This window comes from Dermacentor silvarum, unplaced genomic scaffold (assembly GCF_013339745.2).
Source record: "Dermacentor silvarum isolate Dsil-2018 unplaced genomic scaffold, BIME_Dsil_1.4 Seq315, whole genome shotgun sequence".
Lineage (NCBI taxonomy): Eukaryota > Metazoa > Arthropoda > Arachnida > Ixodida > Ixodidae > Dermacentor > Dermacentor silvarum.
Window position 1 is genome coordinate 77,658 of NW_023606036.1, and position 25,933 is coordinate 103,590.

Here is a 25,933-nt window from a genome sequence, read left to right on the forward strand (position 1 = left end):
AAAACAGATGCGTGTGTTTCAGTAAGAGAACGCGTATAGTAAGTGAATATGTACGTTTCTTTCCGTATTTCACAATCACCATGATTTCTTGCGCTTCACAAGCTACATTTTATGCCATGCCAAAATTTCTCTAGAATACAGTTCGTTCATGGTGCACATACCGAAAACCAAAGTGAATACAATGATAGCGCTTAGCAAGCTGGCCTCGTGTGGAAACATATTGAAGAGTTGAAAATTGCTTGCTGACGATACACAATGTTTTCAGCTATAATGTTTTAAGACAACGAGAATTGCGCTAAGAGACTTACTCGTACAAAAGCTTTATGGAAGCTTGTGCATTCGGTGGCCGTCAAAGTCCTTCGAGGAGAGAAAAACCGTTAGTAGACATTACCACATTCAGGTCCTCATCGCCATAGTCAAGGATGTGCAAAGTTTTCGATGAGAGATAAAAGTAGACGCTGGAGAAAGCTTCGGATGCCGTCAAGAGGCGCGTGGGGTCCAGGAGTGCAAGCGTCCCGTACATTATTAACGTCAGCTGCGCATACAAACAGTCTTGTTCAGTTTGGTGTAACATAGGGAAGTGATGAGCGTAGTGTTCAATAAGCGGAAGGAAGTGTACTATACTGTGCCTTATACTGTAGCTAAGATTCCGATCAAGAAGTGAATTTTGGTAGTTAGTGTAACGCCTAGAGCTAACAATCTGCTCACCAACTGAAGGACTACGAAAAGAGAAAACAAAATTACGTCGTGTGCAGCAGAAGACTAGGTGGATTCCTGAGATTAGAAAGTTGACATACATATATTATAAGATGGAGTTGGCGGAGGCTACGGAAAAGTTATAGAAGATCGATAGGAGCAACCAGAAGCTAAAATCTTAATTATTACTGTTAGCCAATCCCACCTCGCTTAGGTTCCTGATTGTTCCCTTAGGTTAAACTACAACTCGCTAAAGGCCTGTTTGTTCTTTTTGCTTTTTTTCTCTACATACGCGGTTGGTAGCGTCCTCTAACTATGGTTCCGTAGTCTTAAAACTCTCTAAAATGGAGTTTTGGAAATAGGTGAGCGAAAGTGAGGGGACACAAAGTACTGCGTACAAAAGATGAAAAGAGCCTACATAAAATTTGGACTGTTGATTTCATGTACAGCAGAAAAAATGACACGGATATAGAGGGCAGATGAGACAAACAACGCCGTGTCGTCTTGTGCACTTTCTATATGCATGTCACTGTGTTGGGAAATTAGATGACCTAGTAACAGGTCCATATAGCTACCCTCATTGGGATTTGAGAATGCTGACTGCTTGGGTACGCTACTTTATACGGGATGTTGAAACAATTCGGCGTTAGCTTTTAATTTCATTTCATTTTATTGCCTTAAAGACCTGTTCGGGGTATTACATAAGGGGTGGTTAACACGTTTACACAAGAAAATGCAGGTGTTACGGTGAAATACAAGTTTCAACAGTTTCCAAGAATTCTGAGTGACATGTGATGGCAGCGGCACTGAAGGGTAGGTCGTTCCAGTCTCTGGCAGCCGAGGAAAAAATGAAGTCTGAAATGTGACAGTTTGTGTGCGAGGACGAGCCACTTGCAGTCGATGGCTTGTGCGCTGTGACATGCGTGAGGATGGCGTGATGGTAAGGTGGGCGGCTTAGCGAGCTGTAAAAGAAAGCGGTGTACCACGATGGAAACGCGGAGAAACAGCGATGGTGGTGACATGTCGCGATGCTATGCAGAGTCGCATACTGCGGGCCTCTTTTAGCCGATGTTGCTGTGTTCCCTTATTGTCAACGTAATTGTTTTGAAGTCAGGACAAACCTGTAGTACAATACTTATGCTGCCAAGAAGTGTAACGCGACAGAAGACTGCTCCATCTAGCACAGTACTAAAGCGTCGCCATATGCAACAGCGCTGCTGTCCTCGATTCCGTCAAAGTACTCCGAAAAACGGTGGCGCGAAACACCTAAACATTTATAGCACACGTCAGCATTTTTGCCTTTTTTGTTGATGCTTGAAATGCACCATTTCATCATCATCATCATCAGCTTATATTTAGGTCCACTGCAGGACGAAGGCCTCTCCCAGCGATCTCCACTTACCCCGTCTTGCGCTAGTGTATACCAAGTTGCGCCTGCAAATTTCCTAACTCCATCATCTCACCTGGTTTTCTGCGTCCTCGACTGCGCTTCCCTTCTTTGGTATCCTTCTGAACCCTAATGGTCCACCGGTTATCCATCCTACGCATTACATGGCCTGCCCAGCTCCATTTCTTCCGCTTAATGTCAACTAGAATATCGGCTATCCCCGTTTGTTCTCTGATCCATACCGCTCTCTTCCTGTCTCTTAACGTTAGTCCTAAAATTTTCGTTCCATCGCTCTTTGTGCGGCCCTTAACTTGTTCTCCAGCTTCTTTGTTAACCTCCAAGTTTCTGCCCCATATGTTAGCACCGCTAGAATGCAATGATTGTACACTTTTCTTTCAATGACACTGGTAAGTTCCCAGTCACGATTTGACAATGCCTGCCGTATGTACTCCAACCCAATTTTATCTTCTGTAAATTTCTTTCTCGTGATCAGGGTCTCCTGTGAGTAATTGACCTAGATAAACGTACTCCTTTACAGACTCTAGAGGCTGACTGGCGATCCTGAATTCTTGTTCCCTTGCCAGGCTATTGAACGTTATCTTTGTCTTCTGCATCTTTCTTCCACCCAATTCTTCCACTTTCTCAATCATTTGTTGTAATTCGTCTCCATTGTTGCTGAATAGGACAATGTCATCTGCAAACCGAAGGTTGCTTAGATATTCGCCGTTGATCCTCACTCCTAAGCCTTCCCAGTCTAAGAGCTTGAATACTTCTAAGCATGCAGCGAAAAGCATTGGAGAGGCTTTGTCTCCTTGCCCGACCCCTTTCTTGATAGGTAACTTTCTACTTTATTGTGGAGAACCAATGTAGCTGCGGAAACATTGGAGATATTTCCCGAGATATTCTCCTATGCCTCCTGTACTCCTTGATTATGCAACGCCTCTATGACTGCTGGCATATCTATTGAATCAAATGCCTTTTCAAAATCTATGAAACTATATAAAGAGGTTTATTGTACTCCGCAGATTTCTTGCAGAATGCACCATTTACTCGTGATCATTGACAAGTCAGCATCAGGATTATATTGCGATACGTTGATTCTCAACTGTAAGTATGATTGAGCAACAAAATGTAATGCCTGCTATTGCGGCCTCATGGCCACGTAAATCAGACAGAGAACCTAGTCTTATTTATTTTCTGTTCGGTATCCAGTCAAATTATGTTTCAACTCAATGACAGAGGTTATGTATCCGTGCGTTGAAAACTCTCACTTTGCTTCCAGACATCTATATTCTGTACGTGGCTCCGCAGCATCATCAGCATCCACATATTACGGTTAATTTTTGAGCGTGCAGTTCCCATTTCATCCTGTTATACTTGGCCAATTATTCTAAAGACAGGCGGACATCGACCACGGAATTAAAACTTTGTAAGAAAACAAACGAGACGTTCTTTACGGGAGCCCCTTTTAAAACTTACAACACTTCATTAGGTGGTCCGCGTTCGTTTTTATTTACCATTAACATCCCTTGGTATGACGGGCAAATTTAGTGACACTTTCAGCCAGTGCACTTTGTCGCAGCCAGTGTGACTTTATTAGCATGCTGCTACGCTGGAAAGGAAAGCATAATTTAGAGTTAACGAGAGTGTCGTTAGGCAAATCACACAAAACACTGTATATTTGTTATTTTAGTCAAGATTTCAAATATAGCACTGCATTGGATTCCCGCATTATCATGTTGAATCGTCCTCAACAAGAACACAGCAACATTGCATTCATGGTGAGCACAGGAGAAATGGCAGCTTCTACTGAAGGTCGCGCTAGGACAGTGATAACATATTAAATCACAAAAAGTGATTTCACAATTACTGCGCACCCTGCATTGAGTAATTTTTAAAATTATTTGTATTACTGCTAACAAGCTTACACACTTCGTCAAGTGAAAGCGATTTCGACTAACGCACTCACTGGTGAGCCGTCCTCAGCAAGTGTTACTAAACATTTTTGTCTGACAGGCTACGAATGACGCTAACGGCATACTGCACTCGCTCAAAGTGACACTAAATTTACCGGATTGATCCGGGTGTAAGCTAAAAGGTTGTGAAAAAAAGCGCATCAGAATAGAAGACTGTGTGAGTTGGCGTAGGTTCAGTGTATGGCGACAGCACTACTGGTAAGATACTGGTACTGGTACATGTTTTGCTTATTCCATCTTCAGTCCTGCTACGCTGTCGCCATAGAATGAGTTAAAATAACGCCGCATGGTCCCTTTGAGATGCGTGCGCGCTAATGGTACGGTTAGCGCCGCCACACGATCTTACCAGGGAGCTCATTGCACTGTAGATAGCATCGACAGCTCCGTTGATGAGATTAATCTTGAGCACATTCTTTAGTTCCTTCTCCCTGAGCCGTTTCAGGGAATCCAGGTGGCTCTGTTCCCAAGCGTACATCTTCACAGTCCTGATGGAGCTGAGCAGGTCCAGCATGCGCTTGACCCGATCGTCACGAAACTTCATGCTACGTCTCTGCGGAATCAAACAGCATTAGCGCCTCAGAAACAGCTGCTCAGGAGAGCGCGTTACTGTCATGACCTCCTCCAAATCAAGAAGCAAAGTACACGATGACCTCAGGACACGTCAGTCAGTACACGAACCCATGCTTGCTTTCTGGAAATTCCTATTTACGATATTCCCCTATCGTCGAGAAAAACCGTGCCACATTAGACGGGGGGAGGGGATATTTTTGTAGCGTTAGCTACACTGGCCTAGCCAAGCCCGTTTCGCGCGGCACATCAAGAGCCGTGCTGCGCATGCGCAAGGATCAGTGATGTCACACGGCTTGCGCACCGGAGCCACCGGAGCCGGCACCTCTCGCGCACTCCGCCGCCGCCGCGCGCGACTCACCGCCGCCGGTCTGCGCATTCCAGAGCAGTGACGTCGTAGCCGTGGTAGACGCACTGGCGCCGGCGCGCGCTCGCTGTGCAGTCGCCGTCTGACACTGCGCTGGAGCCGCTGCGCTTCTGACTGGCGTTTGCCAGTGTGGTATAGCCATGGAGAAGGAGAGCGCAAATGCTGCTCAACAGCGCAGAAGAACGGAGAAGCTTGACTCAACGGATCCCGAAGTAGTTGCCTGGCAATTAGCGGTTGAGCGTAGGAGACAACCAGGAAAGCTAAGAATAATCAGCTGAACCTTTGCTAACGCTACGTATATCCTGGCATAGCCGAGCTAAGCCACTGCAACTTTTTTTAGTATAACTATTTACTTAAAGAACTGTAGAGTGTTTAATTAGGCATTATGCTTTAGCTTCAAGCCACCATACGCACCTCTTTCTCGCAATATGAAACAATGCATGCAATGGGCACCCCTGAAGATTCGCCGTGTTCGTGTGCGTCTTCGCGAATGCATTTATACTGTATTTAAGAACAGCTAGGCTAAAATAGTGGGCGGTTTCGGCGACCGGTTTCATCCCCCGGATATGTTCGGTGTTATAATTGAGTACACTATATTCATGCTTAAATTTTATACTAATTGTTTTACGTTTCTTTCACTTACATTTGTCCTCTCCTCAGATGTGCGTTCCCGCAACCTGCACTTCCAGTCTGAAACGGCCGTATTAAGTGCTAATTGGACGAAAAGAGCACAAAGATCAAATACGGAAACAGAAGCACCCGTGTTTGCCTTATTTGTTCCTTGTACTTTTTACACCAATCTGCGCTTGACGTGCCGTTTGTACAACACCGTCACCAACAAGCCCGACTACCCAGCACTTTGTTCCACTGACTTCGGTCTTGTTGCTGCTCACATGTTTGCTTTGTAGCCTCCACACTTCCAAACTTTTGGTACTGTCAAGCCCTTCGGAACATTCACAAGTGCAACGATCTAAAGACTCCGTAATAAAATGGGCTAGGCTAGGAACAGAGCAGCTGTTGCCGGTGTCCACCTTTCACTCGTAGACGTCTCAGTACATATTGCAGTGACTAATTGATTTTAGTGATGTTACGCGCGTAAAGAATAACATGGCTGTTGGAAAGTTCATGGTGGAATGCATAGAGTAACCTTTGGCATCTGAGTTTCTTTATCACGCACTTAATTGTTTCTTTACGGGAGTTACTGCATTACGCCCTCGTCAGGAATGCGATGGCTGAGAAGTGTAGTAAGGCCGAAGGCTGAACATTGAATCAGTTTCATTTCAGAAAACGATCCAGCCAGCAGCTGCCGGTTCGGGTTGCGAACTGCCACTTGGAATCTGGCGGCCTTGCTATTAGGCCACCTCTTTGGCGCTGGCGTCGCTCGGTCGCCGTCACCTGACGTGCCGTCCGTACTGCTACGTCACAAGCACCAAAACACTAGAAACAAGCTTTCCACCACGCCAATTTGCAGCTCGGCTGAGCTCTTTCAAAGTCCTAGGTTAGTACCGCACCTATAGTCAGTGACCACTTTCGAACTACATCCACCAGGCCTATCTTGCCAAGCAGTGCTACAAACGATTACACGCACCATACTTAGTCATTGCCTAGAAGCGAATATATTCCATAAGAGGGTGTGAACTCTAGCACGTTAGTGACATGTTTCCAATCGTTCATGCTCCACCGAGATCCCAACCCTTCTACGCACGGAAAGTTGGAATCAATTTATAGGAACCACGCAGAACCAGGCTAGGTAACGCAGCTATTCTCGGCCACAACCACTCACTCACCTCCCTCTCGACTTTTCCTGCCGCACCTGCCAATTACTCGTACCAAGAGCTCCATGCAGACTTAGAAGTTGTGAGTGCACCCCACGTCCGCCCCTCCGCATCTCTTACCACACGAACAGCTGCGATACGGTTTTACGCTCCATACATGATCTGATGCCGAGGATCCAAGCACTGACTGTTACCACCTCTCACGCTTCCCGCTCATCCTTTTGTAATACTAGTAGCTGGAATACGATTTTACACTTTTTAAGATCTCATGTGCTGGGAACACATATATATTGATCATCCCGCCCCGCCCCGCATCAGCCATTCCTTGCAGCTAAAATATACAGCATAAATCCTAATTACTATGATGGAAACACAGGTGTTTGCCGGTGGCCACTAAATCAAGTACACTACGGTGTGCTTACTTGAAATTTGTAGTAAGCCAAAACGAAGAGCCAGAAGCCCACGAGTGCCGCAAGGAGTACCGATCCGCAGCAAAGTCCAGGACCTACGCCTATGCGGGCGCTCAGCATGTAGATAACGATCGGCATGCTGAGCAGCCCAGGAAGCGGTGAGAGCATGAGCTGAGCGTTGAACGAGATGATGGTACAGTCTACGCCCATTACGGACACGATGTAACCAGATGATATGCTGGCACGTGCCGTGGGAGAGTAGTTCAGCACCTGCAAGCGTTGAGGCGTTGTCCCAAGTTTAACGGCCATGAATTCCTCTAACAGAATGGGTAGATTTGAACACTGGTAATGTCACGTGCATCTAACGCGCGTTGATGTTCGGCCCTGTTGGTAAGACATAATTAAGATTTCTAAGCACCCTGACGACGGTGACAAGCAAGTGAACACACACATGTGTTAACGTCAGCAAAGACTTTATTAGAAACGTGTTCCCATATTTACACGCATGCATATCACACTCCAGTGGAAGCATGTCTGTCCATGAGTGTCCATACGAAAGAAGAATGGAAACCGAGGGGCTCGATTTTATTAGTCTTAACCACATAAAGCCAACAGACAACGAAGCCAAGGAAAGCATCGGGGAAATTAAGTGTAGTTGAAATTGTAATGTAGAAAATAATGAAGAAAAGGGAAATGAAAGTGGACGAAAAGATAACTTGTCGCCGGCGGGAGCCGAACCCGCAACCTCCGCATTACGCGTGCATTGCACTACCAATTGTGCTACGGCGACGGCCATCAATTCGTCCACTAACTTGGGTATTTTGTTTACTAGATGTAGCCCTAGGAGTGTTAGCCAGTGCCACTCAGAGCCATGGTGGGAGGATGTGGAACATCCTTTTTAGCCCGATGGCGTCATGATACACGTTATCTTGGGAGAGCAGGCACGTGGCTAATAAACCCTCGCATGCTACCTAATGACATCAAGGCTGCCAGATTCGAGACCCTCGTAATGAAATACGAAAGAAGAATGGGAACCGAGGGGCTCGATTTTAATAGTCATAACCACATATAGCCAACAGACAACGAAGCCAAGGAAACCATCGGGGAAATTAAGTGTAGTTGAAATTGGAATGTAGAAAATAATGAAGAAAAGGGAAATTAAAATGTTCGAAAAGATAACTTGTCGCCGGCGGGAGCCGAACCCGCAAGCTCCACATTACGCGTCCATTACAGTGTCCAACTGCTTGTTCGCGTTGCCAGTGTGCTTAAAAAAACCTAGTGCATCTAGCGATATTGGTACTTTGATGGACAATGTGCTACAAAATACGAAATAGAAGCGCTACCTGTCTTATCGCCATGTTGCTCGTTTGGCTGCCATTCCTCGCTCTACCTCCCAACATAATCGCTTGGCATCATCATTTCCTTACAAGGCGCAGGCAGCTCATCACCGCTAACAAACTTCTTTCGTCCCTGACTAGTATGGCGTCAGGCGTCGCACAAGGCTCTCGGCTATACTGTTGCTCCCCATATCCATAAATGATTTCCCGTCAGACACAAATCTAAACTAAGGTTATTTTTAGGCGACTGAGTCGTTTACAATGCCATTCACAACCAAGACCATATCAGGACAAAATGATCTAGGCTCTAGCAGCACCTGGTATGAAACTGGGCGCATGCTTTAAATTTCAGTATGTGCATGTCAATGTTCTCTTGCAAGCACATCGTCATCCATAGGAGCTATAAAATCATGTTATAAATGTCATGCTCTAAACGTCAAGTTATAAATACCTTGGAGTGCAACTGAAACCGTCACTGTCACGGACACGGCACATCAAAACTATCCGCGCTCATGATTCACGTACATCAGGGGTATTATCTTCGACGCATCTTAAAAGCGCATACCCTGTCTGTCTAGCATTTGTTCGCCCTCAAATAGCATATTCATCGTGTGCCTGGCAGTCTTCACAGCAATACCTAAGCACTAATTTCGAAGCGATTGAAAATCTTGCCGTTGGCTTTATTGCGCTGAATATTCAAACATCTCGACAGCTCCAACCGTTAAAGTACGCCGCGCCGCCTAACGGATAACCTAACCTAACCTAACCTGACCTGACATAGCACCTGGGAATGTATTTCATCGCGGGGCGTGCGTCTGGCGGCGGATTGGCGGTGGATTGGCGGTGGATTGGCGGCGCGTTGCTACGGTGTGACATCAGAGCGTCGCCGGCGGTGTTTGAGCAGTCGCGTTCAACCGCGGTTACTGGCGCTGTGCCATCTAAATTTTCAATATACCCCCCCCCCCCCCCCCGAGCTATCCGCTCGTTTTAACCACCGTTGCCTACTGCTACTTATGAATGGCCATACCTCAGCGATGAACACTAATTTCCCCTACACAGTAATACAATGGGATTAATTACAGACAATATTATTCCTTCCACCGACGGTAAAGTTTCCCGTCAGAAACTACAGCTAACCATTTCTAATAGGCTTCACCTCAACTTTGGCCACGATTTCGCTATGCATATTCGTGTTTTTACCCCTCTACACCATTTTGCTTTTTATTTCATCAATCACCACAAATGAACACAAAATTGTTTTCCTGCTGTAAAATGTTGCATCGATGCAAGGCATTTTTTGTTCATTTGCGTTTTGATTTTCGTTCGTTCGTTGTTCGTCTGTCTCTCTTAATTGTTGCTGTATCAGCGTTTTTCTGAACCACTGGCGTTTTCTTAACTTTTATCGTTCCTTAAGCCATTTACAATTATTGCTACTCATTGCTGCACGCTCTTGCTTATGTAATGCCTCCAGACCGTTAAAATACTCCTACGACCGTGCTCAGAGGGTGGGAAGCACAGCTTTCTTGAAACTTCAGCAGGGCCCGGTGACCCGTCCAGCCCCGAGCGCAGTCATTTGGAAACTTCACAACTAATGCTTGCAGCCCATTTACCAAAGAGCTGTTTAAATAGAGTGTGCATGCACTAATATAAGCTAAAGTGTGTGCACGTTTCATGCAGCTGATATATTACAGTTATTACAGCGCAGGACGAAAAATTGGGTTATTGAAAATCTGTACGCTTGCTTTATTTTACACGGCATCTTAGAATCCTGTATACTCGCGGAGGAAAACGACTTCGCGAGAGCTGGTAACGATGCACATCTTACGCTTTTAATAGCTCAAAAATGAATGTAAAGCCACACGCATTCTCAACGGCGTACTAGGTGGCGATTGCATCTTGGTGAATACAGTATTCGCGAAAAGATAAATAAAATTCTGCAGAGCAACTATGCCTATGCTTTATTGCCATTATTTAAAACGCATCATTACTGCCACCTCTTTTCCGCGTCCTATTTCTAGCTCGTAGTCGAAGAGAGGGTTCCCTTTCAGTTTTTTCCCTGCCACTATCGCAGGTACACTCTAAAAACTAGGGAGAGTATCGCAGGAGTGAAGGGGCCGATCTACTCTTCAAGTCATTGTTTTACTCTCGCAAAATGTCGGGTGGAGTGAAATGCATTGTTGACTCTCTCCACAGCGTGAGAGTGAAATGTTCTTTATAGACCTTTTCACAAACCGACGTTTGAGTAGCGCCATTGCCCGACACGGGCGACCTCTAGCGTCAGAACATGCTATGCCGCCATTTTGGACTGTGAGCCTTGCGAGAGTAGGCCGGCCGCACTTCGGTTGTGCGATCTTTGCCGAGCATTATTTCGGCTGTTTTCTTCCGCTTCGCTTGTCTTGTGCCGCTTGACTTGTTACATGGTTCACGTGATCGCGTGAGCACTCAGTGTGAAGTGCAATGGCAATAGAAAGCCCCGCCAGTGGATGTGGCGTTTCGTGGTCGGTAGCGGTGGCAGCCGCGTCTGCTTCGCCGAGACCTGGCGTGCTTATCAGCGGTAGTTTAAGTGCGAAGCACTTTAGGGGCCCGGGCTGTCGGTGTCCGTCACGCGTGAAATCGCCCGGGCTGTAGTGCTACTCTACCAACGGCGGATCACTGCTTCGCACTTCCCCAGGTTTCACGTTATTGGAGCTGCATTTCGTACCCCGTTCTTTGCTGCCTCTCGAATGTAATAAATTTTTAAGAGCGGAGCTGTTAAAGCTTTTCGTTTCCCCGCGTAGCGTTCGCAAAAACTCGCCTAGCGATGGCGTCACTGTGGACAGCTGCGCCTCGCTTAACTTTGCGATAGCCAATCAATAGCTAATCGATAATCGATCAATAAACAATAAATTCTGGAAAATGCTGGGGATGACTTGTTAGTGCTTAGCCTAGCCCAAATACGTGGCCAATATCTTGCGAAAGCCAATCAATAGCTAATCGATCAATAATCAATAAATTCCGGAAAAGCCCAAACCGTAAGGCCAGCACCAGCTAGGTGCCGATCAGCTCCGCTGTTGATTTAGCCTTGCGCCACTAGTGCAAGCTACGCTAATTTTTTTCATTGTTATTGCTGGGCACATGTGACTAGTCATCGATTGAATCTTATCACCATTACGCTTCGCGGTGGAGGGTTACCTCATTTAGAGAAAGCAAGCGCGTACGTCGAAGCAGGCGCGTCTCATACCGGTGTCACACGGCCTCTTTTGATCGCGATCGAGCCCGATCTTCGGAATGTTCGACCACGATTGGCTCCCTTCCGCAGATTGAGCAAAGAAGCCAATTGCGACCGAGAAATTCTATCCAGATCGGGCTCGATCACGATCAAAAGTGCGCCGTGTGACCCCCAATTTAGGCACTGGAATGAAGTACTGTTTGAACGAATAACAAATGTAGCCTCTGCCACTACATACGAGAAAATATTGAATCGAAGAGCTGACAATTCTCGCAACCTATTGGTAAATGTGCCGAAAAGTGTTTACCAAAATGCATTATTTAACTGATGCGTGCATTGTGTCACATTAGACTGAAATGCTAAGTCCTCAGGTGGTGCAGGAAACCGGTGAAGCGTGAACGTACCACATCGACAGTGGTCTCGCGAAGTGCTGTGTTGCGGACACACTATAGTCCCCAAAATCGTTACTGCCCGCTGGTTGTTGGCGCATCCATAAACTGCACAGAGCTGGCCTGTAGCCTTTTGATGAGTATATATGCCATTATTTACGAGCGTAAGTCATTCGTGACAAAAATAAGCGGAAACATCGAAGGAAAGCTACCACTCCGTAACGCAAGCGCAAGGCAAGCTCACAGTCCAGACCAAACAGGCAACACTGACACATACTCTCCACGCCAGACCGTCGGAAGCGCCCCCGTGAAAACGTCTATACTCTGCTCTTCTGAGAGAGAGTAGAATGCCCGTTGCACTAATGCGGCAACCGAGAGCAAACGTAGCGTATACTGCTGCTTAAACGGCAGAAGGCTGGTCCAAAACGCGACTTTACAATTGCTAGTAGGTACAGCGGGGGCGAGGCACTTCGGGTCACGTGACTTCCACTTAACACGTGTTGTCATGGCAATCGTGGAGCTCCTAGGTGCCTAGGGACATAATCGCTTAGGGACTTTTGAGGCACTGGTCTGCGCGGCGGCTGCTAGTTACTGATCGTGGCTCTTCGGGACCGGGCGCAGCGACCTTGCCAAGAGCAGCTCCTACGTGGGTAGGGAGCGAGTCGTTTAGGGCGCGTTCAATGTCTGGCGGTGTCTGGGCCACGCCGGCCGTGCTTTATTATTGTAGCATTTGTTCCAGTGGCGGAATCGTGCAGTAGTGGTCGTGTAGCATGGCGGCTTTTGAGCTGGGTGAATTGTGGTGGTGCACACAAGCGGATACTGCTCGCGTTTGAGCCCCGGTGCTGCGGCGGAAGCCGCGGTGCCGGGCGCGACGCGAAGCGGCGGTCGTGGGGTGTTGCGGAGCGCAGCGTAGCAGCACCCCAACATGCGTTTATTTAGGAATACCATCGTTTCTCTCAGGCAAATAAACGCATCACTGTTTTGATGATCCAAATATAATCTCACTATCAGGGAGGAGCAGTCTACCTGACTGGAGCAGTATCTTTTTATTGGGGGTGTTTCAGCTGCTTCTCAGCCAGACGAGTCGGGCTGAGTCACTTGCGTTTCACGGGATAGCTATAACGCGGCCTAGAGCGCACGCTCATCATCACTCGTAGGTCGCGTATGTTGTCTCAAGGTAAAAAAAAATGCGCGTGGGCGCCAATATTCGATGACTCATTCCATTTCCCGAGGACACGAATCCTAGCTAATTAAGCAGACGACAAGTTGAGCGCATGCAGACGACGGAAGTGAGAAACGAGTTTGATGGAATAATCGTATGCTTTGAGCTAGCTGCTTTATTTTCACTGAGGAGGAAAACTGTTTTGTTTTATCAGGAACGATAGGTTGAGAGCCTGCATTTCAGTTTCTTAGGCGAAAGGTCAAGTTTACGTCGTGTTACGAAAGCAAATTGGGGCTATCGGCGCCATTTTGTAAGCGTCACGCCTACGTCACGCCTCAAAGAAAATGGCGGAATGTCCAGAATAGCGGCTCAAGAGAGAACTTGTGTCAGCCATCTTTCGAAGCCGCGAAAAGAGGATAGTCGTTCATCGTTCGTTGTATTGAATGACAAATCGTACAAGGTATGTGATTTATAATTTACGTGGCACATTCGGGCGTATATGACATGCTATTCCCAGACACTCATCGCGAAGTTTAGCCGCCGCGATTGACAACGGACTAGGTATGCGTGCGGCATCATTTGATATCTATCTAAAAAGCCAGTCGTCGCTATGAATGCATGTGATTTTATCACTTGCAGCTATCCGAAAGAGCTTTGAAATCGCGAACGCTGATTGAATCGGTTTGGCATTCTACACGTAATGTGTGCGAGTTGCGTAACAAAAGGCATCAACTTGCTGGCGGCATGCTTTTGTTATATTAAGGCGCACGCTTGACAGTGGGTTTTAGCCATAGGTGATCTGCGACCACTGAAGTTATGTGCAGCGCTAGTGCCAGTTGGCAACTTGCCGCGGGCATACACCTGCACGCTGCGTGAGGTCAGTTTGGCGCGTAATTTTGAACTGCCTGCAAACGCATTGGAATTCATGTTTTGGGCTGAATAAGACTGACCTCTTTTTGCTCATGTATAAAATGGCGTGAATTTATGTCTGATTTTGTGTCTGGTGTTGCGGTTTCCGAGCACGGTGAGAATGTGAAACTGGGCTTATGCGTATGAACTCGGTGACGGTTCAAGCGACGAGTTATGCAACGGAATCGAATAACGGTACTGTTGTAAGATTGCAGTGGCAGGGGCGTTCGGCATTGCTGCTATTGCCTTGGTCTCCGCGTTTACTGTTTTGGATATGCCTGTGCATTTGCTAGTATGAGTTGGCACTTAAGAAATATGTCCGCATGAACAGCTAAATCAACCTTCCTCTGGGGGTTCCAAGCTTAAGCTGTGCATTTTGCTATTGCAGGGCAGGTTTGTAATGTATTTACAGTCTAATATTTTTCGTGAAGAAATAAAGTAGCAAAGTAAAATGTTACCTTGCATGTTACCAGTCGTCTGTCATACACAAATTAGGATTTGGTCTAATAAACTAATGACATGGTCTAACTGAAGCTTTTACATGCCTTGAAGAATGTAAAATGCTACATTTCAAACTGCAGCAAGAGTCGAGTATGTCAAACATGATCTGCACTGCATACCTCATAAAGGAAAATAAGTGCATGTCGTTTAGAAAGCTTAGATGAAGGTCGCAGTGAACTTTTTTTTTGGTAGTCTTGAAATGCGGGTAAGCTTGCCATAACAAGCCTTGCTGCCCCTTCTTATAACCACACCCAGTAATATGCATTTGAACTAGAGGAGAATATGTTCATCCCTACTGAGAAGCATGTTTGCGAAGATGATCCTCAAGTTATGGCTTGAGCAGTGGCATAACCAGAGGGGGGGGGGGGAGGCACACTGATCACGCGCCTAGGATGTGTCACAAGCGGTGTTTCTGACACATCCGAGTTCGTCATACAGCTTTGCGCTTTTTGCTTTTGGTAGGTTACAATAAAGCTCCACGCTCCACTGTTCCCAATTAATGACTTCAGATATGAGTACTGCATATTGTAATCCAGCTTCAAGTACAGCATAAGCAGAGAACATGGAATTCGGTCTCATAAATTTGAAGCGTTCCTTTGAAGGCGGTTTTAACTCCTCATGTCATCCCTCATCTTCATCTAGCATCAAATTGCGTTATTGTTGGCCACTTGTTTAAGCCAAATTTAGTCTTATACTTCCTTAACTCCACTGTTATATTCCCTTACTTGGTGGCGGATTTATTTTGTTTTAGTTAAGCTAAAGAGCAGAATTCTCTTTAGAAGTTATATGTGTTGACAACATCAGAAATGAGATGCACACCATACCATCACTGCCCCTCATCCATCCATACTCAAGATCTCTCCCCTAGAGGAGGGGATGCGCTTACGAAGTGTGCGAAGTGTACGAAGTTACGAAGACAATAGTTTTTTCTTAGGCTACCTAAACGCGAAAACTTCGTCCGTCCGTCTGTCTGTCGAGGTGCACTGGCAGAGGAGAAGGGAGAGTCCAGGAAGCGACGTTAGGAGAAGGTCGGCTACCGGACGGTGGGTGAAGACGAGCCGTCGGGTTCCGGATCGAGCCACCAGGACTTCACCCGACCGGGGCCTCCTGCCAACCCGTTCCTGGGCGTTCGCCACTCTACCCTGATCAAGAACTGCTACCCGAGGCTGGCGAGCTGCACCCGTGGGCAGAACGTGAACAGTCGGGCTACGGGCCCGAGTTCTACGCCCAGCTGCCTGGCCAGAAGTCCGCCGCCATCTGCCCGTGCCGCCAAGCCGCCTGCATGCCCTCTGCAAGCCAGGGCTGCCGCACCCTGATCGCCTGTTCAACGGTCCAATACACCGACCTTTGGTGATACCAACGCCGCTTCTTGCATCGCCTCATCACCGCCTCTCGGCGTCGAAACTGTTGTGCGCACTCACATGCGTGATCTGCCCGAACTTACGTGCGATTGATAAATTCTAGCTCGGAGTTTGTTTCTTGCCAGGATATTTCTTTAAGTGTTATTTTGTGGGTTGCTTTTCGCTTTTCGTTGTATTAAAAGTTTGTGTGCATTTTACAACAAACGTCTTTGTCCTCAATTGGGTTCTCGAAGGCTCCACCTCAGAGAACCGTCCAGAAGCGATCAAAGAAAAGAACGTGTCACCGCACATGTCCACCTGACGGAGTTCAGTGCCGTGGAGCAGATCAAGAAACCTAAAAAATCCAGATATCCAGAGTAGCTAATAAGTACAAGTTTGGACATGCTGCCTAAAACAGTTGAAAGTGGTATGAGCCAGTACTCATCCCAACACTATGATTTCCATGCCTAAAAAGAAGGCAATGGTGTCGTATATTCATGACCTCTCTACTTATTTTGAAGATAATCGTGGCAAGGTACCGTATGGATCGTTGTTATTAGCAAGAACAAACTTCGTTCTTAGCATGAACAAGAACATTGCCCATCGAGGCAGACCACCATGTCTGTGCTGACCATGTTTTAACCACGCACATGCGACTTTGTCAGTGAGATTCCTTTCTCTGCTCTCAAAAATGGGCAGGATCACAAATAGGTTCGCCGGTTGACAATCGGCACCATGTTCCTCTCATTTATGTCTTTCTCGATACTTCGTTTTTGTGCTGTTATGCAAATAAGTATCAGGCGTTTAAGTGTACAAGAAAGCTTCAAGCTTGGATAACATTCAAAAGAACAAGATAATGTGAAGTTAATGCTGCTTCATCAGTCTATTACATACCAATGGTAGAATGAAGCAGCGAAACCAGTTAAATTGTGCAAAGTTCACGGAGGTAGTTCGAGTCATGGCATATGCGTGAAAGTAATGAAACGGAAAGATTATTGTTTTTACAAGCACTAATCCCCACTTCCCAGATCAGATCATGAGAATATGTATCTGCGCGAAATGAACAAAACTATCACATTATGACTTATGATAAAAAATATACAATAGATGAGAATACAACAGTTGTGCAATGCGGGAGCGCGCTGTGGCCATAGATGTCTACGAAAGACAGTTGCGTGAGAAAGCGCGACGGCACGGTCCGACAGCGCCTGGAAATTATTTTCATGAGGACGCCAACAGTGAAGTTGAACTTCCTGCAAAAATACAATCAGCTTTGGATCCAACGGAATTGGAGATATGATACACCTCTGTACCGCGTTGACACCGGGCGGACATAGTGCTGGACAACCATGGCAAGATGCGCGCTTTGAAAAAAGGCGGTGCAGCCCATAAACGAGTAACTATGTGAAATATTTACAACCAAAACTAGACGCGCGGCTTTACATGAAAATGTACGACACATTTCTAAATATACTGTACTCTCAGTCAGGAGCATCCATACGTTACATAAGATGTTATCAAACTAGCTGCTGTCATATAATAAGGATGAAAAAATCTTCCTTGCACAATTACTTACCAGCTTCATGCTTAGCAACTCATCTGGTATCCTCCGGCATACAGTATAAGCACACGAGTTTTGTGCTTGAAATGCGTTTCTGGCCATTAGTGTGGTGCATCTTTCTCTTGAATCGTAGTGCCAATATTTTGCGAGTTTGCGCAGGTTTGTTCGTTGTTTGATTTTACATTGTATACTTTGACTTTTTAAAATGTTGCCAATCTGCCTTTTGCATTGCGCTGCGGCGCCACCTTAGCGGACTCCGCGAGAAACTATATGTAGGGCGTCGGGACGCAGAGGCACGCTGCAAGAAGCGAGCTGAAATGGGTTTGTGCATTTGTCAGTCGTTGTAATTTTCGTTTTGTGTGAGTGGCTGCTTGTTGGCCAGGATGCCTAGGCCGGCAATGACTCTGGTGCAACTTACAACCGCAAGTCGTCGAAATATGATGACGGGATTTCGTGCAGCTACGCCGACAAAACCAGTCACCGTGCGATGTGCCTCTGACGAATACATCGCACCGTAACGCGATTGACACGCCGCCTGCGCTTGTATTCCTGTTACTCATATTTATTCGTACCGAATGAGTCCAAACATACTTCGGAAATTGAAATGCACGAACGTGAGCCCTCGCCAGCCACCCACATTAAGTTTAAGCTGGGGTCGATTCCGCTCAGCGGAGGAGAATTCATGCATTCGCCACTGTTAGACCTGCACTGACGTACGCTAATAGGATGACAAAAACTGCTTTTATAGCTGAGTATTGACCGCAGTGGCCATAGCTCTTTGAAGGGGGGACACTGCGCCCAGAGTATTTATGCAACGCAAGAACGGCGCATTTGTTTACATCGGCACGCGTACGGCCACCGCTTGCTGTTCGCTTAAGTGCAGTAGAAACAGTGCATCGCTCACATGAATAATGATGAAATGTTCAAGCATATATGAACACTTCTCATGCACATATCAGAAGCGATCACTCTGAGACGAGAAGGCATGAACGTCCCGGGCACATCGAAAACGGCGAGAACAACCATCTATAGATGCACTGGCACGCGAAAATGCCGATGCCCGCCGTACTCGAGTGGCAACGAGCAGTGTGTTGCTTACGATGCAGTATCGAAAGGGCCATCACTGTTGCCTGTTTAGCATAAGAGGCAAACTGTGTCTTCGGTAACTAGTAAATCTGGCAGCATAAAAATACACTCTCCGTAGTTGCACTTCGTTCATGGAAGCGCCGGCGACTGCGGCCGCGACCGACAGCCTTCGTTGAAGAACGGTGCCTGTACCGCGGGATTAGCACTGCCGCGTGTCGCCACTTCCCACTCTGTGTGTGCATCGTACTATGGTAAGAGTGGTTCACTTCAAGTCCGTAAGGTCAGGACCGAACTATATAAGCAGTTTCCTTCGTCGTACTTGCTTATCTTACATTTCAGGTCCACCGGTATAGCGGACGAACTCGTAGGCTGTGTGAGGCCTAATGAAGCTGCCTGAACAAGATCGACACCGCCTCAAACTTGATGTAGAGGGCTGTAAAGGGCTGGAAATCGTGCATATCAGCGTCGGAAGCACGTTTCGACTCAATTGAGCGTCAATAAATACATACACGAGCGCATTTGCGGCGATATTCACGTTGTCATGTTCTCACTCGGCGGCCGCTCTCACGGCGATCAGCCCACTGGTTTTGTCGGCGTCGTTCGGCACGAAAGCTTATCACGCTACGATCACTCGCTGTAGTCGGTCGCATCGTCGGTCGCTTCTTCGTCATATTTGTATGACACTATAGGTCTCCACTGGCACAGTATCACAACTACAGCCCTACCGAGCGTTGGCGCCGGCGTGAGGTCGACTTCTGAACGACATCGGTGTCGTGTCGGCATATATTGTGATGTACCGGACGTTAACCGAATATCGCTGTGAACAGCTGAAGTTTCTACCAAACACAGCGCAAATGCCGCGTCGTCGACTGGCACAGCGCCCGGCAATAAAGAGTTCGCGTGCTCGACGGCTATGCTGCATACGCGCGTCAGCTGCATGAACCACCGACGCCGTACAAAACGTTTTCGGCGCTCGCCGCTAGGGTACAGCGAATGCGCACTCCGGACATGCAAAAGGTGGATTGGAAATAAGGAGTATTTCTCACTTCATTAGCGATGAATGTTAGAGAAACATTTATGTATTATTGCAAGATGTGTTGTAATGTTAATGAACGTCTTTGTATCGCATGTTATGTCTGTGTCATTATGTTTCTCGGACATTTGCTCAGGTTGTTTTGTGACTGTTTGACTCGGCGACTAAACATCAAATCCGATTGACCAAGCATATGTGCAGAAACAGTCGTTGATTTCTTGAACGATGTGTCCTGCATGTTATTAGCCCAATAAGTTCGTAACGCATCCTATCTGCAGAGGATGCCGCTGTGATAGTAGTTCTTTATAGCACATGCCTCTGGGCCCTTGTAGTTCAAGGGGTCTGTTTAGGCAGTAGTGCTTCTTGCCAATTACTACATCTTAAATATTTTGAATATCGTATCATTCTTTCTCAATGCATTCTTCATTTTCATAGTACACCTCATTAGTCATTGCCATAATCTTAGTACATGTATATTTTACGTACTTTTACCGCGACTATTTTTAGGCCCCTTTACAGCCACACCTCATCTACTTCTCAGAATTCATCGCTCCACTACAAACTCACAAACACTGGCATGGCGCTCTTTGGCCACACGTGGCCCTTGCGCTACTAAACCACTTACATTCATTCAAGCATAAGAGCAGGCGCTGCTCATGAAGGAATCAAATATCCCTGACATGTAAGTGTTGTGAATCGCCTCTGATGTGACCATGGCACTACATCGCGAATGCTTACACGCAATTGGGAGGAATACCAGAACTATGTTCTGAAGGAGTGCTATCACTCTGTTAGGAGGAGTACAAGCACTCTGTTTGGGGAGTAGAAGCACTCAGTTCGACGGAGTACTAATACTCTTGTGGGGTGGAGTACAAGCATTCTAAGGGAGTAGCAGCACTCGGTTAGGGGGAGTACTAATACCCTTGTGGGGTGGAGTATTCGTACTCTAGAAGAGTTGTAGCACTCTGCTTGGGAGGAGTACTAATATTCTGTCCGGGGTACTTGCTGTACTCTCTCTGAGATGGAGGTGTTTTACTCTGGAAAAGGGAGTTAAATATGGGACAAGCAGATACTGCCTCGAATAGAGTTCCCAGAACTCTGTTTTTGGAGATTAAGAATAAAATACAATCGAACGCCTCAACAAAGAAATGACCCATATAACGAATAATTCGTCATGCCCCGCCCGATTTCGTATCTTTCATGTGAACTGTGATCGACTCTACAACGAAGGCCACTACAGCAAATTTGCCTGCACAACGAAGAAATTTAGGCGCCCCGACTGCTCATCTGTTGCTTTACAAGTGTGGCGCCACTCTGCTCTCCGCAGACGCCACTCAGCTGCGTTCTGCTCTAAGGGCAGCGCTAGCGACGCACTGGACGAGTGTGCCCAAGTCAGCGAATTTCACAGTCCTGCCCAACTGCTTCAGGTATTGCTCAACTCGCACGCTGCTAGGTCTAACAAAGAAGCGGGTGCGGCGGTTGACGAATAAGTCGCAGTTGATGATGTTATCATGTACTGACAACCGACGACGTCCTAAGAGCCTAATGTAGGGCGTTAAGTACGCGAATGTCAACGAAGGCTGCAGTGATAAGATCTTGTAAACACTCACGGCAAGAAAGGTGACAAGTGCATTCGACGACCTGCAGGTTTACGTGGCGTCAGCCCCGTGTTCCATCGCGAAGCATGCCGTTGCTAGAATGAGGCCGCCTTCCATTGGACATTCCACAACCTATTTCACCACGTATTTCTTGAATCTATGTTAACTATATATATTGTGAGCGCTAACTGTGCAGTTCATCATCGTCTTCATGTGTGTTTACGCATCCTCATAATAATCATCATTTTGTCGGATTGGTGTTCGTGGGCTGTCCCGCGCTGTGTGACAATAGAAGAGCTCTTCCTTCGTCCCGGGCGTCGTCTCACAAGTGGTGGAGGTGCGGGGCTTGCAATATATAGGTCTTCTCTTGTTAAAGTTGTAGGGCCTGCTTCATTGCGAAAGGTATGGTGCGCAATCTTTAGAGAAGGATTTAGGAGATTCCAAGCACTTCGTTATAAAGGCGTTTGACTGCAACGTAAGCATGTAGACATGGAAAACATGTGATGCCGCTGAGCCGCAACTTCGGACAAAACGGCGCTTTATCCCACTGTAGCTTCCTGTGCTGCGTAACCCAGCGCAGTGCAGACATGGTTGACACCTTCGAATGGTCGTTTTCGGGCGCAATAAACCACTCCCAGAAGGCCGATCTTGTTCGAATGACCGAAAAGGGGCGCTCAGGCTGCATTCGGAAGGTTCTTTCTGGTCGCCGGCTTCACATAAGAGCGCTGAAAGGCTTTCCCATCGTTGCCGTCGAAACAGCCGAGAAATATGATCGTTTTTTGATGACGTGACCTCACCTGTTCCTGTGCTTGCGCTTGCGAAGGGGGACTGTCGCTCCATTCACGGTGACGGTGATTATCATCCGCGACGGTTATTATCGGCGGCGGCGCTGGCAGCGCTGTTGAAGTTCCCCTCAGCTTTCGCTTACTTCCTTCTCACTGCCCTGAATTGCATCCGTGGCCGCTCGGTTGGCGTACGATATGCTCTACTGGGATTCATAGCGCCTCCGGAATCGGCCATCTTGGATTTCGACGATCACAGAGACAATCAGATGAAGCTATGTCTCAGTTTTGAATGCATTGTTAAGGCTAGGTTAGGGTGACAAGCTACAAACGGCAACGTGCTGCAGCCAGAACCTGCGCATGATGCGCATGACTATCTACATCTTCAGCTACTGCGGCATCTGTCCTTACGTCCACTTTTTCGGGTATTTGTGTACGTGCGCATAATGTAGGCCTTTTGGCGCCCGTTCCTGCGTGGAGCATCGGCGTCCCTCGGCGTAACTGAGCGAACGAGCACAGCGAAGGATGAGGAGCGAACGCGGAGCGTAGCGGTAATGAAAGGACGGCGAAAAATAACAAAACGCGAGGAGGAAAGCGGAGGAGAAGGGTATGGCGAAAGCGCAAGTACAAAAGCACAGTGCCGCGCAGATGTGTTCTGCCGCGACGATCGCTACGAGATGGCGTCAGAGTAGCGCGCGTCGTCTGTTCAGCGATGACGCTACCGATAAGGCATGCGGCGAGCACGTCCAACGAGCACGTCTACTCAGAAGCGCGAAGGCGGCGAGCCGAGTGGCGGCTGCGATGACCAGCGTCTCAAGGTTCCAGAACAACACTGTGCGTGCCGAGCTTGCGCCTCCAGCACGCGCCGCGCCTCTTTATCTTTCTCCCCCTTGACAGCCGGTGCCAAGGCACCGGCTGTCAAGAACCCCGACCCCGACCTATGTACCCTGCGTTGTGGTGTCAGTGGGTGTTACACCATATATGGGAACAAAGCGCTGCATGAGCGGAGGTCTGTCTGCGGCGGCTGCTGTGAATCGCGCCCACGCGTCACGCACGCGCTGCCTCTAGTGATCTCCCCATTAGCGAGGCAGTCGCGCCACACTTCGCTTCGTTTGCAACGTGCCTCAGGAGACAGTTTGTCCGCGCCAGCCAACATATCGCGAAATAAAAACATGTATAGAGCTGCGCTCAAATTTCGCATTAGAGAGTATCGTAATCGTCGGTGAATTTGGACCCCACTTTATCATATTAATCGTACATTTCAATAAAATCAGATAATTTATTTTCGGCTTTTCGTGGATTCAGTGTCTGCTGAATTAAAAGACGTTTTTTTTCCCGGCTTCTGCCGGCGCAGGATCAAGTCAGCTCCTTTCCACTGGCTTTCGCCAGTCCTTGAATATTGTGTACAATATATTGGCAAGAATAGTGATATCTTACCCTTCGTAAGATCGCGCCTTGGGTGAGTACCTGTATCCTCTCTGAAAAGCGCAGGCCGATATGATTCGTGTAGCAGGTGAAAGCGCCTTCGGCGATGCAGGCCATCGCGAACAGAGCAACCATGCACGATGTGCTCGATGTTCCTGCAATCAAAGTCCTAGGAAATTGACAGAATAAAAAAAGATAGCATGTTCCAGTTATATGAATTTTTCACTCCTTGTAAATAGGCTAAATAATTTCAACGTGAACTCTCATATCATCGATGAGGTCATATGGAGGGCTGCTACGCGCTGCTAATTGTTGGTATCTCCAGCTTGAGAGAACCACATAACACTGGAAACGAGCTACAACATTTTCGATTTTTTTGTTCATCTTCATTATATCTGCCTGCATTCCTAGTCGGATGATATCTGGTGTGCTCTGCTTGCATGAGCGTAGATAAGCAATACATTTTCAAAAACTAATAATGTAGATAAAAGAAACATACGACTTCCAGAACACTTATACCGACGAAACACCGGTGGCTGGGCTTTATTTTTAGTTACTCTTGCGAAACTACTGTGAAAATGTAGATGCCAATTTCCGCCATCTAAATTTTGCAAAAATAAACAATCAACGAAGAAATGAAGGCCTCTATGTATTATTTGCTTTATGTATTCCAATTCGGTTTCTTTTTTTCCAGGAATATTTAGTTACTATCTTATGGTACAGGATATTATTATGCTCAGGTATTTCTTGCGCAAGCTCTGGCCTATTTCCCCTACGACATTTGATGAACGCCCAAAAATCCAGTTCATATTCGTCTGTCTTTATTTTCCCTACTTACCGTTTAGGAACTCATATTACGACAGTATCGTGCATTTAGTCGTTCCTCATTTTGTATTCCACATTTGTTTAGAACAATCCTGCAGTGAGGTGCAAATATGTACTATCTGGTGACTTCTCACGGTGAAACACAGCGCACGTGGTTTCAATTTACGGCGACGTTTTCATAGTTTCTTTTCTGCTGCCCGTGCATCTGCCTATAAACGCTATAGTTGACAGCTTGCGCATCGCCTCTTCAGCCTCGTTCCTTTGTGTCCTGTGTACGGCAGGTACTACAACGGGACAGAAGCGAGGAAGCAAACAACTTGCGCTTCTTTGTTTCCGTCATGTGCTTCCCTTCCTGGTCAGTGTTCCTTTCATTCCGTTAGGTTGCGCCGGACACAGCGCAATTAGGAACAGTCTAAGTTATGCCTTACGTTGGGGGACAGTGAGGAGAATTTCGATTTTGAAGCTCGTTGTAGCACACGTCGCATAGGTCGCAAGTGCACCACTCAGCCTCATTTGACAGTTCACATTAGTATACATGTATATATATATATATAACCTTATTATATATATATATATATATATTGTATATATATATATATTCGACATCTATTGTATATCTATGGTATCTATATTAACCACCAGCCGTTTGGGCCGTCCTTGTTGAAGGTCCGAGCTCTCAGACAAGCGGCGGTTCTCGAGGAAAGCGCAGGGGGGCTCGACCCCTAGAAAGGGCTGGAGAGCGTGACCAGCTATGGCGTTCGTATTCTTCGCTACAATATGTTATAAGTAACAAGTGAGGTATGCTATGACCTAAAATACTTTCTTCGCTACAATATATATAATATATATATATATATATATATATATATACTATATACTGTGAGCGCATTTTGCGCATATCGTCGTCGTCATCTGTACATACGACTCATCATCATCTTTTGTCTCGTGGGGCGCTTCGTCGCTGCCTCGGGCGGCTGCTCGGAAATTGAAGTCATCGCATCGGTCGACGTCTCACAATATATATATATATATATATATATATATATATATATAGTATATATTAAAACACATTTATGTATATACTATAACCGTATGAAGACTGCGACGATATTTCATAAGCGCGCACCTGAAACCTTTTATTTCAAAGAGGGATGGCAAGGTGTCGCGTAGGGGCCCTAACGGTAGTCCCATTCACACGTTCTGGAATCGCGGATGCCAGCTCAGTGAGCACACGCGGACTTGGCACCTCTGCGGCACATGCGCCAACTCTACAGCGGTGATTTATTTATTTATTTACACATTACGGCCAGCCCTTACACAGGTCTATAGCAGGAGTGGAATACGAACATTTACAAAACAAATATTTTGTAAATTGAAAATTGTACATTGAAACACAAAAGGGACAACAAAATAAACTAAAATAACACCAAGAGGTAACAGTATTAACCGCTGAAGATAACATAGATACAACGTAAAGTATATTAGTTACAAACAAGGATATATCCAATGTGTTTTGCGAAGAAATCAATTGATAAGGATGAAGCGGCTTCTTCCGACCGGGAAGTCCATTCTTTGGTAGCTCTTGGAAAAATGCTATAC

At 46.7% G+C, this 25,933-nt stretch overlaps 1 protein-coding gene across 1 annotated transcript; it reads right to left on the reverse strand.

Moving 5' to 3' along the window:
* Positions 1–349: 349 nt before the first annotated feature.
* Positions 350–23,672, reverse strand: LOC125939654 (ATP-binding cassette sub-family C member 2-like). The gene is made up of 4 exons (XM_037701931.2): positions 23,522–23,672; positions 7,191–7,448; positions 4,406–4,609; positions 350–535 (listed from the first exon to the last, which is right to left on the reverse strand). Exons 1-4 carry the CDS (start codon positions 23,642–23,644, stop codon positions 350–352), a joined length of 771 nt encoding a protein of 256 aa, XP_037557859.2. The 5' UTR covers positions 23,645–23,672.
* Between the last annotated feature and the right edge of the window lie 2,261 nt (positions 23,673–25,933).

Excerpts from the sequence above, each read along its gene's own strand:
- LOC125939654 (XM_037701931.2), bottom strand. The coding sequence starts at position 23,644 with ATGGTTGCTCTGTTCGCGATGGCCTGCATCGCCGAAGGCGCTTTCACC. Across the intron at positions 4,610-7,190 it reads TGGCTTACTACAAATTTCAA|AGACGTAGCATGAAGTTTCG; the intron begins GTAAGCACACCG and ends TTGATTCCGCAG. Across the intron at positions 536-4,405 it reads ACAGTGCAATGAGCTCCCTG|CTGACGTTAATAATGTACGG; the intron begins GTAAGATCGTGT and ends TTGTATGCGCAG.